Source organism: Haliotis rufescens, unplaced genomic scaffold (genome assembly GCF_023055435.1).
Source record: "Haliotis rufescens isolate VD_foot unplaced genomic scaffold, xgHalRufe1.0.p SCAF_23, whole genome shotgun sequence".
NCBI lineage: Eukaryota > Metazoa > Mollusca > Gastropoda > Lepetellida > Haliotidae > Haliotis > Haliotis rufescens.
The window spans coordinates 2,931,069-2,948,629 of NW_025963924.1; the positions used below are offsets into that span (position 1 = coordinate 2,931,069).

General features: G+C 41.2%; 1 protein-coding gene across 2 annotated transcripts; it reads left to right on the top strand.

Moving 5' to 3' along the window:
- The first annotated feature begins 843 nt into the window (after positions 1-843).
- LOC125383468 (inhibitor of growth protein 3-like) lies at positions 844-16,200 on the top strand. Of its 2 annotated transcripts, none has more exons than XM_048401665.1 (11): positions 844-1,043; positions 1,199-1,270; positions 3,343-3,449; positions 4,050-4,115; positions 4,445-4,541; positions 5,760-5,816; positions 6,537-6,731; positions 8,236-8,312; positions 11,361-11,518; positions 12,739-12,988; positions 13,800-16,200. In XM_048401665.1, the coding sequence occupies exons 1-11, from the start codon at positions 1,016-1,018 to the stop codon at positions 13,908-13,910; spliced, it is 1,218 nt and encodes a 405-aa protein (XP_048257622.1). In that variant the 5' UTR covers positions 844-1,015; the 3' UTR covers positions 13,911-16,200. The 2 variants fall into 2 exon arrangements, with proteins under 2 accessions (XP_048257622.1, XP_048257623.1); XM_048401666.1 differs by having other exon boundaries at positions 848-1,043; positions 8,236-8,306.
- Positions 16,201-17,561: the final 1,361 nt, after the last annotated feature.

Below are 17,561 nucleotides of genomic sequence, written 5' to 3' on the forward strand. Positions count from 1 at the left end.
CTCGCTTTGCTCGATACGATATACTTCTAAGCGTTTAGCGTTTAGATCTGAGCACACCTCCACAGAAGGCAATTAAGTATGATCAAAGTCCCAAGCGTGCGTCAATACATTCGACTCCCCTACAAAACACCTTTTTTTCATTTTGGTTATTAAAAATATTTACTGCACTTTTGAGAGAGGGTCTTTTGCCTATGCCTACAGACCCTATGGATTTTTAAAAAAAAAGAAAAGAAATGACCTATTAAGGCGTTATTTTAAATTCGGAGAATGGAACCCCGCGGGTAATAAGGCCAAAATAAAAGTTACCAAAAGTTTTGTTGATATAGGGGTATTAGTCCCAAAGTCATGTTATTAATAAATAAGTCCTGGCGAGTAAACATTTCATCAACTCTTAAAACTAAATCCTTAGTAGTTATTCCCCCATCCACCCTCCATCCGCACACACACGCACGGACGTACGCACGCACCCAAGCAAGCAAGCATGCACGCACGCACATATACCACCTTTGTATATATATATATATGTATGCCTTTGGGTTAAACTATATTTCTATAAAAATATGAAAGCCGTAAAAGTTCCACAGAAAAGAAGCATTCCCACACTTCTGTCTGGGGTCATCCATAGCGTGCTACCTTGCATGGTGAATCCTTTTCCATACTATCTTGCATGTTTCAGTTTTAGGATTTCCAAGCACATGGTCGCCTTTTATTTACTTTCATAAAACCTCGTTTGATTGGTTGTTCTTTGTCAAGCGAATATTGATCTTTTATACAACTGCTCCATAACGTCAATGTTGTCATCATCTAAGGCACCATGATTTGTACAGTAAAGCTTTTTTCATCAAGCTAGGGTTGTGATATAATTGTAATAAAGCATGAATAATTGCACATTTATCACGAAATCGTGCATGAGATAATTTCTCATGGACCAATCAGATACATCGTTACATTGCCTCGCACCAAAACACAAACTACGCCATTTGTATTTCATGCGGGTAGACTGAGAACCAACAAAATGCTGTACCTGGAAGATTACTTGGAGAGTAAGTCTATTTAACGTAAAATTCTTATGCGGAATAAAATAAAGTGAACGTAATTATCTTGACACGTGCTATTTGCGTAGCCGAAATTGTCTGAACCCTGTCCAAACTGTGACCATCTGCTAGCTAACTCAGTTCTCATGCTCATTTCTTTTCAGTGATCGAAAATCTGCCCATGGAAATGCGAGAGAGGCTAACTGAAATGCGTGAAATGGATTTAGAAGTTCAAAGTAAGTCTTTGATTGCAATAGGTCAGTGCAAATAGTTTATTTATTTTGATTATGACCGGCAAATGTGAGTGAAGAGTTATCTGCCCCTGCAGGATTGCTTTCACTTCCGTGTTGTCTGCTTGTTTTGATGGAAAATGAGATGTCAGTCCAAATGGTATTTGTGTTTTTTACTTTATCTGTTTGATTGGCAGTTCAACAGTTTTATAGAAGTAATCTCGTCATTTTGTGCAAACGTGGTTTACTTAGGAGAATTTGTAAAATGTGTTTTTTTCCCTCTGAATTTCAGACAGAAGTTAACAGCTGTTAAAATAATGATTCTGGTTTTATGCAATATTTAGTAATTTTCAGCCATATCAGTTTGGTTTGCACATTTAGTCATTATTGTATTGGCCGCCGAGACAGAAACTACTTCTAAACAAAGAAATGTATAAAGGACTGATTGATTTTCCTCCCCAGGCACATTATGCAGGGGGATATAGTTTTTTATCCTCCCCAGGTATATTGTGCAGGGGGATATAGTTGACGCCTCGTCAGTCTGTCCATACATTCGTCAATACATTATTTTGTTTCCAGAGCACAACTCAAAAACTATATATTTTTTAACAAAAATTGGCAGATATATCAACAAATCAAACAGATCCTGAAGTGGTGCCTTTTGCTATTTACAGGTTGTTGGCGTTTATGTTTTTCTTGATTTTCATTGAAACAATTTGGACTTAGTCTCTAAAGGGGGGTGGATTTCATTTCCGGAGCACAACTAAAAAAACGTTCAATATCTTTCAACAAAACTGGGAGGATATATCAAACAGGCAAGAAGTTTGACTCTGACTCTGTTCATAGTGTTGAGTCTGTCTGGACCTTGTCTCTAAAACTAATACTCGCTAGGTATGCCTTCATGACACTTTGCACACATTAAGATCAGGTTGTCATCTCAGTACCTATTGCTATTAGGGATTTTTAAAATATATATATTTTAGTTACCATTTCCATGGCAACTAGTTTGACTTTGTCTCTGTTCATATTGGTGTGTACCTGACATAGAAATACCGAGTTCCGAATCCCAATTCCATGGTATTTTGTTTGGTAGCTCAATAACTTCTTATGTATACGGACACTGTCGGACAGTCAGATTTGACAGAAATTCTCTCATCAAGTCTGACTTAAAGAAACAAGTCAAATGATTTGTTCTTTCAAATTTGTGGGGACCAGGAAGATTTATTGTCACCTTCTGAGTTCTTTTGTATATTTCGGTAACTCAGTCTTCTAAGGCAATTCGATGCTCAAAGTTGCGTCCTTCAGTTTGATTATATTTCTTGGTTGAGCACCATGCCCTTGCTCCTGGGTTTCACCAAAGTGGTAGAATCCTATTGTTGTGGGTTCAAATCCTAGAATCGTCCTGATTATGATTCTTGATTTATCAACACCACAGAGCTACAGATAAGCTGCGTATCTGCGTAAAATACGCTTCAGAAATGCAGAAATATGCAGTAAAATAAAATCCAAGCGTATCAAATACGCAACGAACATTACAGATAAGCTATAAAATTAAACTTGTGTGTATCATCAAAATATTGTGAAGTAACACTGCGTATTCGATTTGCAAATCAGCAAGTTATTTTGAAATTATAACTGGGCATTCCGTCAACCTTGCCAAACTCCACGATGACAGTTACATCATGATCATTTGCCATCACACTTTCTTGTGGAAGTATCGTGGTATTTGTGAGTCCTATAAAGCTCTCGAACCAACACGACACCAGTTTGCAGAGACTTGATGAATAATGTGTTTTTAAATATTTAACTTAAATACCCACATGTGTAAAAACTAGTGGGTAACAGAAATTTGAATACCCAGATAGAATTACTGATACCCAATGATTATAAAATGCATGGGTAAAATACCCACAACACCAAAAGCTTATCTGGAGCTCTGACACCATGCCGATGCTTGTGGTGACACCAAAGTGGTAACTGTTGAATAACTGCTTCTCTTTGGCTCGCTCTACATTAAGCACATGGTATGTCGGAAAAACTGTTCAGCCAACTCACTGAATCACTTTTTGCTTTTGAAGATGCCCTTGACAGTCTGGAAGAAAGGGTCAAGACTTTTTTCACCAAATGTGTTACACCAAATGTGAAGCCTGAATGGAAAGAAGAACAATTTCAGAAAATAAAACAGGTACAGTATTTCCAGTTTGATGTGAATCTGAATAATTTGTTGTTGGCATCCAATTAAGAAAGATTTGTAACAAAGGTTTCATTGTCCAGTGTAAATAAATGTCACTAACTAGTTAATTGTAGACAGTTATGCAATCTAATTCTCCAATCCAGGGAAACTAATCTTCTATTTCATGTATTTATGTCTGATCACGGATTTGCCTGTATTAGTTAAGGTGGGGCCCAGATGATTCCCAATATTTAATTGTAAGGTTCCTGGTGTTGTGGGAGGGTCCAGCCATACTACTCAGTGACACGTCAAACTATGTTTTCTTTGATATGACATGGTATAACTTGATAAGTAATACATTTAGTTTTATTAAGAGACTGGCTCTTTTCAAACCACTGATAAAACTGATTCATAACTTTCATGTAGAATAATTAATTTTTGTGCATTATTTGGGACACAGAATGTATATATATTTTCCAAACAATGCACTTTTGCATAGTGGACACATATTTATTCAACACATAAGACCAAGATATGTAATCAAGCAATTCATGGATTTTCATTTTTTTAGTACTTACATTTTATATAGTTATGATTTTACATATATTTTAGGATTACTATAAGGCCAAAGAAGATGCAGATGAAAAAGTGCAGTTGGCTAATCATATATACGACTTGGTGAGTGTCAGCCTCAAGTAAACTGTTGGGTGCACAGATGTGTCTGAACAATTTTTTGCCCTGCTTTGTTGAAGATACTCAGTCAATGCAATTGTAGCTGTTAAAATGTAAAAAGGAAGTTTTTTCAATCTTTGCTATTTTTTATGTTCCACAAATAAACAATAACAAATGAGTGAGTAAACATGGTAAGTGAGTGTGTCCGCATTATTGTATCCTTATTATGAGAACCTGTCTGGACCAGACAAACCCTAGCTGTTGATCAATGCCACTGCGGTACAAAGAACATAGTTATTATAGGTTTTGATATGGTCATGGTTTTGCTTGTTCAGGTTGATAGGCATTTACGAAAGCTTGATCAAGAGCTGTCCAAATTCAAGATGGAACTAGAAGCAGATAATGCAGGAATCACAGAAGTATTAGAAAAGCGTAAGTACGACATTGATATCCTGGGACACAAACATGCATGATGTGTTTGTTATATATAAATATCATCATGTGAATAGAAAATTGTTTGACACAAATATCACAGAGTCAAAATTCCAAATTCTTAGGTTAAGTATTCACACTTTCACAACTGGTTGATTAAATTTAAGGATGTATTCCTAATTATGGCTTCCTCCTGTCAAATGATCCATCAACACCTACCTGAGAACATTCTATGGAAAGCACTGACAAATTATGAGCTCACCTGGTTCGAAGGACCAAGGAGAGCTTATGCCATACCGTGGCGTCCGTTGTCAGCCCGGCGTCCGTACGTCGTCAATTTATTCAAGCAACTTCTTCTTCTGAACCACAAATTGGAAATAAACAAAATTTTACTGGAAGCAGCCCTAGATGGTGGGGATTCAAAATTGTACAAATGGTAGCCCTGACCCCCCCAGGGGACTGAGGGCCGGGGCCAAATAGGGGTAAATTTGACTATATTGCTTTAAACGACTTCTTCTCTGGAACTAAGAGATAGATATCAACCATATTTGGTTGGAAGCATTCTCCAGTGGTGAGGATTCAAAATTGTACAAATGGTGGGGTTGACACAACCAAGGGGCCGAGGGGCGGGGCCAAATAGGGGTAATTTGGCGTTATTGCTTTAAACGACTTCTTCTCTGGAACCAAGAGAAAGATTTCAACAATATTTGGTTGGAAGCATTCTCCAATGATGGGGATTTAAATTGGAGAAATGGAGGGGCTGAACCACCTTACCAGATCAGGAAAGTGACAGTCGGAATGTGGTTTCTAATCATGCAACCTCAAAAAGGTTAACATAGGATATTCTGTCAAAATCATCAACTGTCCCTCGCTTCAATGGGAAAGACATTTGAATGGAAGATACTTTGCATAGCTTGTTGGAAGTACTGCCATACAATATCAGTCATCTATTAGACATCCTAGAATGTTCTTTTGTTCAGTTTTCATATTTTGAATCGAGAACTTTGTCGGAATATTTTTCAAAGGGTAATCTGGAATGGAAGTCGCCAGTTTGAAACTAGTGCCAATATGCCGGAGAAAGCTGCTTTCTGATTGGCTTATGTCAACTTCTTGTCAGTCAAGTTCAAGACAGGTTGTTACATCATGTGAAAAGCTGCATAGCCATAATTTCCTACTCAATCTGTTACCATGGTAATATGAAGGTATTCATGTTTCTAGGATCTCTTGAGTTGGACAAGCCTCAGCCTCCTATCAGTAATCCACACAAGGCAGAAAGTAAGTAGCTTCTAGCATATGTCTATCTTGAACAAATCATCCCTTTTCATGTTAAAGAATAATAAGGATGCGTTATCTGTGACATCTTTGTGTTTGATGTTGCTGAATTTTGTATTGCATTATGGAAATATGTCCGAAGTGTTTAAACTTTGAAGTTGGCAAGTTGATTTTTCATCCTTTTTGGTCCTTATCCACGCTGAGTGTGTGAATATAGTATTACTGTATTTGAGTTTTTTGTACAGTGATTGAGCTTGAAGGATATCACCAAAAACCTGTTCATGAGTAATATGTAATTTGAATTCAAACTTTTCCACAATTCCTTTGTCGGGTAGATAATCACACATTAACATGTTCATCATCAATGATACCAATTCCATATTTTCTGTTTTGAAATGTTATTTCAACCCATGTTTGAAACAGGACATTTATATATACTACATGTTGAAAATGCAGAAAAAAGTAGCATCCAATTATTATTGATGATAGTTCAGTTTGAATGAACTCTCCAGTGGTCAGCGTTTTCTGATCCCAAAAACTTGTTTCAGGGAAGTTTGAGGTTAGTTAAGGCTTGACATATAAAAGGAACTTGTGTCATTTCCCCAATAGGAAACTACTTTGGTAATTTTGCAACCTTTTGTAGGTCGGACCTAAAATGGACATGCACTTTGTGAGGTTGCAAAATATATTGAATACAGCAAATGTCTTTTGGACTTGTTACAGAGAGACGACTACCTCAGACCTCTTCTCTGGTGACCAACCATGCCCCAGAGAAACGGCCAACCACCGAAGTGCTTTCAAAACTAGCAACAGAGGCAGCCAAGGAAGTGATTCGCCGGTCAGACTCTGCCGGGAACTCCCCTGCCATGGCCATGTTCAACTCCAGTGCAAGCTCATCCCCAATTGCATATAACTTAGGTGTGCACATTACAATGATTACTTGAATACATACTGCTTGAAAGTGTGATCGAGTTTAATGTTGACGAACACTCCTTCACTCACTTGATTTCATAGCTTCAATGCTGAATTGTGAGCACAGAAAGGATTTCGATGTGATACATATCAAAGAACGTTAGACTGAGTAGTGTAACAAATCAAATTGGCTAATGAAAGTCAAGGGCGGGTAGTTTGAGATCGCGAGAACCACGGGAATGATTACCAAAATGAGAGCCCTGGAGATATGGAGGATGGTGTCAACAGAGCCCTTCTTTTCTGCTAGAATCAGGCCTGTTGATTGCTCAGATTGCTTCCTCTTCAACCAGACAGCCTTTGTAGGCTAGTGGACAAACCATCTGCCTAGAGACCCCTGAGGTCCGTGGATCGTAACCACTCTCTGCTACTATTGTGCATGCCAATCTAAACAACCAACCGACCACAGTAGACACTTCGCTTCTTCTCTATCCTCACATACACTCATGCAAGACAATCTGTCACGCCAGCCGGCACATGTTCACAAGATTTACCCAGCAGCCCCTGACATGCGCAGTGGGTCTAGTTTAGCTGACGATATTATGGCATCAACACGATCTCCTGGCCATATCATACGTTTAAAGATGGTACTTGTTGTTACCAGCCTTGGCGCATAGCATTTAGCATCTTCCCAAGTGCAAGGGAGTCAACTGTCTGTAAGAGTCCAGTTTCCATCCTTGCCAAACTAGTCTGCAATTCTGGAGTTATAAATTTGGTTGGACTAATGAGTGTATGCATTGTCCAATCAAAATTGCTTAACGATCTAGACATCCGGTTCGTAAAAACATGGAATTCAATGTGCAGATTTCGGTCCACTGCAGGATTTGTTTTTAATCAATGTGCTCAAGTGATTTCATACACTCCGAGGTAAGACCTGTTCTGTTACAATTTAGAAGCAAATGTAAGTGATATGAGAGATGGAATCTGATTGGTCAATAGGAGGAACGTAGAGGGGACAGAATTCGTAATAGCCACTGGTGCTATGATCAAGTCACGGAATTCCAGTCTAGTTTGGCAAGGGTGGAAACTGGACTTTCAGAGTCAGTTGACACCCATGTCTTGGGAAGATGAGCATTAGAGGAATAAAACGAGGACTGGTCGGCTTGGGTTATCTAGTGGGCACAAGTCCGGAATAGTACAAACAGCCACACGCACTTGAAAATGCACGTCACTGTGTAAGAGCAATAATCTTTTGAAGCAATGTAAACCCCATTTCACCTCATTGTCCAGCTGAACCATTTGTTTTGTGACTGTCAGCCTGAAACAAACTTTTGTTGACTATCTAATACACCAAATTATGAAAGTATGCAATACAAGAAAACACAGCATAAGTCAGACTAGAGCAGATTTCTGAGATTAGAGATAATTTCTACCAACTTAAGTCAATTAAACCAACAAGGAGTGCAATGTTGCAACATTGAATCGATGGTAATAGCTCTGTTCTTTCCGACAGGTCATATTGGTGCTGGAAGCAATGCGGCCATAGCTGCTGCCGCGTCTCAGGCCATCGCCGCCACACAACAGGTGAGAGTAGGTGTCAATATATATCCCAGGTTATTTTCTAACTATCCTACATACAACTACTCTAAGTTCTCACTCTGCCTGCGTTACCTGTGGGGATTCCAGGTCAGGTAACCAGTACAACGCTTGTTGTAAGAGCCCACTTAAATTAGGATGGGGTGGACAGGCTCTGTGACTTGACCATCTTACCGTAATGGTGTGGCTTCTTGCTCATGCTTTCAGTCACTGGTTTGTCTGGTCCAGGTTGGATTATTTTCAGGCTGCCTTGCAATGGCTGGAATATTGCTGACTGTGCTGTTATGGTTACCAAGAATTTGTGATAAATTTTAAATTTCAGTATTGATAAATACACAGTTTGATTCCTTAAATACACTGTTGAGTGTATGGTGTTCATGTGAGTGTATGACATTAATGTGAGAGTATGAATTTGAATGTGTGTGCATGACATTAATGTGGGAGTGAGTTTATGGTGTTGATGTGAGTGTGTGGTGTGAGTGTGTGGTGTTCATGTGACCTAGAATCCCCACAGATGTGGGTCTGTTGTGTGGTGTTGATGTGGGTGTGTGGTGTGGTGTTGATGTGGGTCTGTTGTGTGGTGTTGATTTGGGTCTGTTGTGTGGTGTTGATTTGGGTCCGTTGTGTGGTGTTGATGTGTGTTTGTGGTGTTGGTGTGGGTGTGGGTGTGTGGTGTTGATTTGGTTGTGTGGTGTTGATGTGGGTCTGTTGTGTGATGTTGATGTGGGTGTGTGGTGTGAGTGTGTGGTGTTCATGTGACCCAGAATCCCCACTGATGTGGGTCTGTTGTGTGGTGTCGATGTGGGTGTGTGGTGTTGATGTTGGTCTGGTGTTGATGTTGGTCTGTTGTGGGGTGTTGATGTGGGTGTGTGGTGTTGATGTGGGTATGTTGTGTGGTGTTGATGTGGGTCTGGTGTTGATGTGGGTCTGTTGTGTGGTGTTGATGTGGGTCTGTTGTGTGGTGTTGATGTTGATCTGTTGTGTGGTGTTGATGTGGGTCTGGTGTTGATGTTGGTCTGTTGTGTGATGTTGGTCTGTTGTGTGATGTTGATGTGGGTTTGTGGTGTTGATGTGGGTGTGTGGTGTTGATGTGGGTGTGTGGTGTTGATTTGGGTGTGTGGTGTTGATTTGGGTGTGTGGTGTTGATGTGGGTCTGTTGTGTGATGTTGATGTGGGTGTGTGGTGTTGATGTTGGTCTGTTGTGTGATGTTGATGTGGGTTTGAGGTGATTTGGGTGTGTGGTGTTGATGTGAGGTTTGGTTTGGGGTGAGTGTGTTGTGTTGATGTGGGTGTGTGGTGTTGATGTGGGTCTGTTGAGGTGATGTGACTATGATGATGTGAGTGTGTTGTGTTGATGTGGTTCTGTGGGTTTGATGTGGGTGTTTGGTGTTGATGTGGCTGTGTGGTGTTGATGTGAGAGTGTGGTGTTGATGTGGCTGTGTGGTGTTGATGTGAGTGTGTGGTGTTGATATGAGAGTGTGATGTTGATGTGGGTCTGTGGTGTTGATGTGACTATGATGTTGGTGTGAGTGTGGTGTTCACGTGAGTGTATGGTGTTGATGTGGGTCTGTTGTGTGGTGTTGATGTGGGTTTGTGGTGTTGATGTGGGTGTGTGGTGTTGATGTGAGTGTGTGGTGAGGCGTTGATGTGGGTCTGTTGTGTGGTGTTCATGTTGGGGTGTAGGGTAATGTAGGTCTGTGGTGTTGATGTAGGTTTGTGGTGTTGACGTCACTGTGGTGTTGACGTCACTGTGGTGTTGACGTCAATGTGGTGTTGGTGTGAGTGTGTAGTGTTGACGTTACTGTGATGTTTGTGTGAGTCTGTGGTGTTGACTTGAGTGTATGAAGGTGTTGATGTGGGTGTATGAAGGTGTTTATGTGGGTGTATGAAGGTGTTGATGTGGTTGTATGAAGGTGTTGATGTGAGTGTATGAAGGTGTTGATGTGGGTATATGAAGGTGTTGATGTGAGTGTATGAAGGTGTTGATGTGGGTATATGAAGGTGTTGATGTGAGTGTATGATGGTGTTGATGTGGGTGTATGAAGGTGTTGATGTGGGTGTATGAAGGTGCTGATGTGAGTGTATGAAGGTGTTGATGTGAGTGTATGAAGGTGTTGATGTGGGTGTATGAAGGTGTTGATGTGAGTGTATGAAGGTGTTGATGTGGGTGTATGAAGGTGTTGATGTGGGTGTATGAAGGTGTTGATGTGGGTGTATGAAGGTGTTGATGTGAGTGTATGAAGGTGCTGATGTGAGTGTATGAAGGTGTTGATGTGAGTGTATGAAGGTGTTGATGTGAGTGTATGAAGGTGTTGATGTGGGTGTATGAAGGTGTTGATGTGGGTGTATGAAGGTGTTGATGTGAGTGTATGAAGGTGTTGATGTGGGTGTATGAAGGTGTTGATGTGAGTGTATGAAGGTGTTGATGTGAGTGTATGAAGGTGCTGATGTGAGTGTATGAAGGTGTTGATGTGGGTGTATGATGGTGTTGATGTTGGTGTATGAAAGTGTTGACTTGAGTGTATGAAGGTGTTGATGTGAGTGTATGAAGGTGTTGATGTGGGTGTATGAAGGTGCTGATGTGAGTGTATGAAGGCGTTGATGTGAGTGTATGAAGGTGCTGATGTGGGTGTATGAAGGTGTTGATGTGAGTGTATGAAGGTGCTGATGTGAGTGTATGAAGGTGTTGATGTGAGTGTATGAAGGTGTTGATGTGAGTGTATGAAGGTGTTGATGTGAGTGTATGAAGGTGTTGATGTGGGTGTATGAAGGTGTTGATGTGAGTGTATGAAGGTGTTGATGTGGGTGTATGAAGGTGTTGATGTGAGTGTATGAAGGTGTTGATGTGAGTGTATGAAGGTGTTGATGTGGGTGTATGAAGGTGTTGATGTGAGTGTATGAAGGTGCTGATGTGAGTGTATGAAGGTGCTGATGTGAGTGTATGAAGGTGTTGATGTGAGTGTATGAAGGTGCTGATGTGAGTGTATGAAGGTGTTGATGTGGGTGTATGGTAGAGAGTGTATGTTTCCCCTTGCCATACAGATGCAGCAAGGTCGGAGGACCTCCAGTATGAAAGCCAGCTATGACCTTATGGGTCGCCCAATTCCTGTGGTTGCCAAAGATTTGTCCTTGAGCTTTCCTGCACAGACATCTGCTCCAACCACTCCAGACTCAACACCCAGATCCTCCAGAACAAAGAAGTAAGTAAATGTGAAGCTGGCAGGGTCTTGTATGCACACCTATTTTCTGAAAGAAGAAATCTTTGATTTTCAAATGCAGAAGTGGTGTGAAGTCATGCTCGGCGCAACTCTGCTAAACCCCATGCAGAAATTAGTGTGCTTCTAGTAATCTGGGAGGCGGTCGGGTAACCTAGTGGTTAAAGCGTTCGCTCCTCATGCCAAAGACCCGGGTTCGATTTTCAACATGGGTACAATGTGTCAAGCCCATCTCTAGTGTCCCCAGTCGGGATATTGCTGGAATATTGCTAAAAGCGGCGTAAAACCATACTCACTCACCAACTCTAATAATCCGGCATATTATGTCCTATCAACTCCCTCCAGAGGTTTTTTACCATATATCTGTAAGTAGTTGTTACGATTCAATGTGACACTAAGAAATTGTTTTTGACTAAGCTTAGGGATTCAATGAGGCCTGCTTAGATGCCAACATTTGGCCCCAAGTCTGCAGCGTACATCAGTAATAAATTCCCAAATTTAGTTTCTCATTTCCCAATTCATGTTGTGTTGAAATAACTAACTTATGGCTTTGTACAGGTGACTTGTATTTCACTGATAATTGGAGCAAATTTAGGATTTTTCCCCTCAAGGGCCCCATTTGTAATCCTGTATAAATCCCTGATGCTGTGAAGAACATTTTACCTGGGTTTTGGAATGTTCCTATGTCTGTTCATATGAGTGGCATTGTTCATGTGACAGCTGAACAGCTGAACGGCCCCCCAGTAAGGAAGTTATGTTCACCAGGAGTGCTTAGAACTTTGTTATTATGGAGTTTGTTTCAAAGTTGTACAGCATTAGGCATATGTTTCCTCAAAGTGGAGTCATTAATCTCGAAGTGAGTGTGACTTGTTATATGGGTGGCTAAAGGCATTGGACTAAGTTGAGCTGTATTAGATGACATTAAAGGTGAAAGATCGATACAGGTAAATATTGATTTGGTAAAGTCAAAATGGCTTATGGTACATGTTTCTAGTGGGAAAGTTTGGGGCATTCAGCAATAGGTGGAGATAGGGATGCTTCTATTTTTGACAGACCAAAGCTGATTAATAGAAAAAAAATCTGTAAACCAGTAAATAAAAAATATGGCTTTAGTTTAGATGTCCTAAACGCTGCTGTGTCCAAGGACGATGGTTTAATGATTATCTTTGCAAACCTTAGGCAACATTTAATATATATTTTTTCAGACCCACAACAAAAGCTGCCGCCCTTGCCCAACAGCACACCACCCAGCCTGCCCCTCCGGCAGCAGTGGCTGCACCCATACCACCCCCGGTGCCTCCTGTGGCACCACCCCCTGCCGTGGTCCCAGAACCTGTGGAAGACTACAATAGTGACCTCCAGGTGGATGACTGGAGCAGTGATCCCAATGAGCCACGCTACTGTCTGTGCAACCAGGTGTCGTACGGAGACATGGTGGGCTGTGATAATGATGATGTAAGTATCGCCCACTCTGCTGCTCTTCCTCCTCAGATCCCCATGGTATCCATGGCATCCCGGGGTAAAATAGGTCCACACCACGTAGTTGCTAAGAGGCACCTTAAGTGGATTGGGTGGTTAGGCTCGGTGACATGGTTATTTCTTCTCATCATACCTGATGGCTTGCCACAGTAACAATTATTATCCCTCGTCAAAATTGGTCCCCTCATTAATTTTTTTTGCTCCGTGCTTTTCAACTTAGTGCATACTGTGTGAAATGGGGACAAGTTTTCTCAGAAACTATTTAAATTACATGAATGAAAGTTTATCTAAGAGATTCTTGTCAAAACTGAGTTCGAAAATTTGTCCTGTAAATTATTTTTTTACATAGTTACAGCCCTTGGTCCATATTATTTTACTGTGGCTGCAATGGTGACAAGTTTTCTCAGAAACTATTGAGTTAGCTTATCTAAGAGACACTTATCAAGACTCAGTTATATTTTCCAGAGGGGCATTTTGTGTGTATTAATTTCACATTTAATCTTTTTTTCTGATGACATAAAGTGACCCAAGTGCCTATCAAAATTCAAATGTGCCCCATGGCGGGCGATAGTGATATCGCTGTTTTCTTTGTTCATATTGTTCACTAGCTTCGTGCATGTGACAACGTGTAAGCCTAATTTCTACCAGTCATAGAATTCATCCTTATTATCATTCTTTGTTTGTCAGCACAATACCCATGCTCATGGGTTTCACAAAAGTTTTTAAATGTCAAAGATACATACAATAATTGTTTCATCCCTTATGATAACCTGTCTTTCCTTCTCAGTGTCCTATCGAGTGGTTCCACTATGGCTGTGTGGGTCTGACACAAGCACCAAAAGGCAAGTGGTACTGCCCGCAGTGTACAGCCGCCATGAAGAGGCGGGGCAGGAGGTGACAGCCTCACAGCCAGGAGAGAATGTGGACTTTTGTGTTGTGTGGATATCCTGACTGGATAAAAGTGGCTGTATGTGTGATGATGTTGTTGTGCCTCTGTGGACAGTGTACAGAGCAGTGTCTACTCGAGAACTAAGTATAATAGAGACGTGTCTGCTTGGGAACCAAGTGTAACAGTGGCGACTGCTTGAGAACTGACAGAGATGCATCTACTCTGGAACTAACAGAGCTGCGTCTACTTGGGAACTAACGGAATGGCATCTACTCTGGAACTAACGGAATGGTGTCTACTTGGGAACTAACGGAATGGCGTCTACTTGGGAACTAATGGAGTTGCATCTACTTGGGAACTAATGGAGTTGCATCTACTTGGGAACTAACGGAATGGCGTCTACTTGGGAATTAACGGAGCAGCGTCTGCTTGGGAACTAATGGAGTGGCTTCTACTCAGGAACTAGTGTGGCTGTATGTGTACTTGTGCTGTTGAAGGTCCTCTGAAGACTGTCTCTACTTTGGAACTGGAACTAGCTTCCATTTAGTGAGTGATGTTTGTGGATGATGGATGTGGGAGTTTCTTCAGTGGATAATGTGATGGTGTTCTTCATACAAGGATGCTTGGATGTCCGAAATGGACAAATACGATGATTATGTGTAAAAATCTTTTTCAGAATGTAACATCATTGTGATCCCACCGACAATTTTGTATCACATTTCTCTGCTTGTCATTCTGTCGTGTTACCCCATGTAATTTGTTACAGCTGTTTGTTACCGACTTTGTCAACATTCAATATCCTGGTATTACTCTTTCAACACATGTCCTGCATCTGCTTACTGAAAGATGAACATGTCCTGGTTCCAGTTACAAATACATTTCCAATCTAATACTAACCAGTAACTGGCTGTATTTTTTTCAGATTAGTCTATCAAGCCCAAGACTGTTCAAAAACCTTCCTTCACCGTTCTTATGGTTCCTTATTTGTCAGCACCATACCCATGCACTTGGGTTTCATCAAATTAGTAAAAAACCTTTACCAGCACAGATTCGGGTTTTCCTTCCACATGTTGACACAATGCTGCATTACACCCAGGTCACTCACTGACTCACTCCAAACTTTTTCACACCAAATAGCTCACACTGACACTGGTTTACAAGTCAGAGAATTTAATAGATTTGTTTTCTGGATAGTAGTTAAGGGAACTTAATGCAACCCCAACAATGGCAGTCTTATGTTTCACTTCATGCAATATATCCTGATTCATCTCTCGTCTTCTGTTACCATTGTTACAGTATGCTGCCTCATGGTTGCTGATAAAGTATGTGTCTTGATAATTATGATACTGGTACTGATGGCATGGCAGTGTCCTGAAGAAACTTTGGATTAAGAATCAGGATTGAAACTTGACCTTGATAAACCAAGCCATGACTATGAATGACAACTCAATTTGTTCACAAAATATGCTTTTTCAATCCAATCCGGATGGCCTAGAATAGTAATAGTAAATACATGTACAGTCGGATTCCCTTGGTGTTTAAAACATGTAACCACAGCATGAGAAAGAGAATGAGTTGGCTGGGAAAACCATGTGTTCAGCGTGTGTAGGTCAATCAGCATGAAAAGCATGATAACCCAGATTGTTGAGAGGTGACCATGGTGATGCTAGGTGTGTTGGGGTGAATAGTTTTTTAGAAGCTGGAAACCTTTGTTTTGGCACGTTTCCACTTGGGATCGAAAGAATAATGAGAAATTCATAGTGTGAAATAGGATATATATTATAAATATACAATTTATTGTAACATTTACAATTAATCATTCAAGCATCCTGATGTATTGCAAGATTTGCAATACCTGGATATTTCCAGACAATTGATTTAACATGATTTAACCTCCAAACAAAACATCAAACATGATACTTGGAACCAGGACATGTATGTAGGCTTAAGAGTTGCGTGCCCAGAGGCGTCTGTGTGATTGGTGTTTGAATGTCTCGTGTTGTGCAGTTGCGTGTGTAGCAAGTGAACAAGAAGCGAACAAGTGTGCAAATGGTTGTTTAATGCTGGACACTTCTATGAAGTGGGCCACGCATGTTACTGTTGTGACATGTTTACTCTAGGAACATAATACAGATATTTATTCTTTCCATTAGAAGCATCAACAATGTTCATCAGGAACATCGTGGGGGAAGTTGGTGAGAGGTACTACCCACTGTTGTCAGGACACTATGTAGTGCTTCCATTTGGAAAGTCAACTTTCGCTGCAACTTGTGATAACAATAAACTACTTTCTATTTCACACTGGCTTTGTTCTTGTGTTGTGGACCTTGTCAGCAGGCTGGAATTACCAGTACGCTCTTTGGGATTCTGGACAGAATGCATGGAATAGATTCCATGTATATCATCAAATACACAGTCTACCAGCAGAAATACCAAAATACTGCGTCTTTTTGAGAAGATTTTACTCCTTATTTACACTGTTATGATGACATCAGGCTTTTGTTGTTGCAGCTGTTCAATGGCCATTTTGAAGGAGAATTATAAACAAGTAAAACTGACACAACGATAGGTCATTATGCAATATTATAGAGAAATTATATATCAACCATAAGATGACCTCATCCGTGGTCTAGTGGTAGAGCGGAAGGTCCGGGGTTCAATCCCCTTCCGCGTCATACCAAACGACGTTAAATGATGGTACTTGTTACCCCGTCTGGCGCTCGGCATTAAGGGGCTGAAACAAAGACTGGGCGGCTCGGAGTCAGTATACTGTGTCTGAGTGGGGTATTCATGTTTAACTGCGGCATGGTATCTCAGTGAGCTAGCACTATAAATCGGCATCAGTCCGGACTAGTACAAGCAGCCACACACACACGTACATGCACGTCGCTGAATAAGTGAAATAATCTTATACGCGACGTTAAATCCCATTTCACCTCACCTTATGTCGGAAACATAACTCGAATCATACGTCCACGTAGAGAACGCAAAAAAGTGAAAGACGTGCTGCTTGGGCAGTCGAACTACACGCGCAATAAGGGTATATAAATGATACGGACGGAATGTCAGACACTCACACTAATACAAAACCGCGTCAGAAATGTCACGACTGACACCCAAACAATATGAGCGGGCACTTGGTATGATACAGATGGGAGCCACCCCTGCCCACATTGCTGGAGCTTTTGGTTGCTCCCGTGTTGATGTAACTAACCTGATGCAACGTCACAGACAGACCGGGCAGACCCAGGGTAACTACGCCCGATGAAGACAGGAATCGATTCCTGACAGCAACGTCATCAGCGATGAATGCCTTAGGACATATGGTTAGTCAACAGACAGTGGCCAGGCGACTCAGGGCTCAAGAAATTACGAGTTACAGACGTATAAGGCACAGGTATTGACAGCACAACATCATCGTCAGAGATTGAGATGGGCCCCGACTGTACGTCGTTGGCAGCGTCGCTACTGGCAGACGGTTGTCTTCACTGAAAAAAGCCGGTTCTGTCTGTTCAGAGCTGATGGTTGACCTCGTGTTGTTCGCCGCAGGGGAGAACGAACAGCGGCATGTTGCATTCGGGGGATTCGCTGAGCAGAGTTGCGTCCCTTGGGCACGCCAGAAACCTGTGATTGTGGGTTCGAATCCCGGTTCGCCCCGAT

What these genes read in the sequence shown, in the direction of transcription:
- LOC125383468 (XM_048401665.1), top strand. Translation starts at nt 1,016, where the DNA reads ATGCTGTACCTGGAAGATTACTTGGAGA. An exon ending in CCTGGAAGATTACTTGGAGA is followed by an intron (nt 1,044 to 1,198) that starts GTAAGTCTATTT and finishes ATTTCTTTTCAG; the next exon opens with TGATCGAAAATCTGCCCATG. An exon ending in CTAATCATATATACGACTTG is followed by an intron (nt 4,116 to 4,444) that starts GTGAGTGTCAGC and finishes TTGCTTGTTCAG; the next exon opens with GTTGATAGGCATTTACGAAA.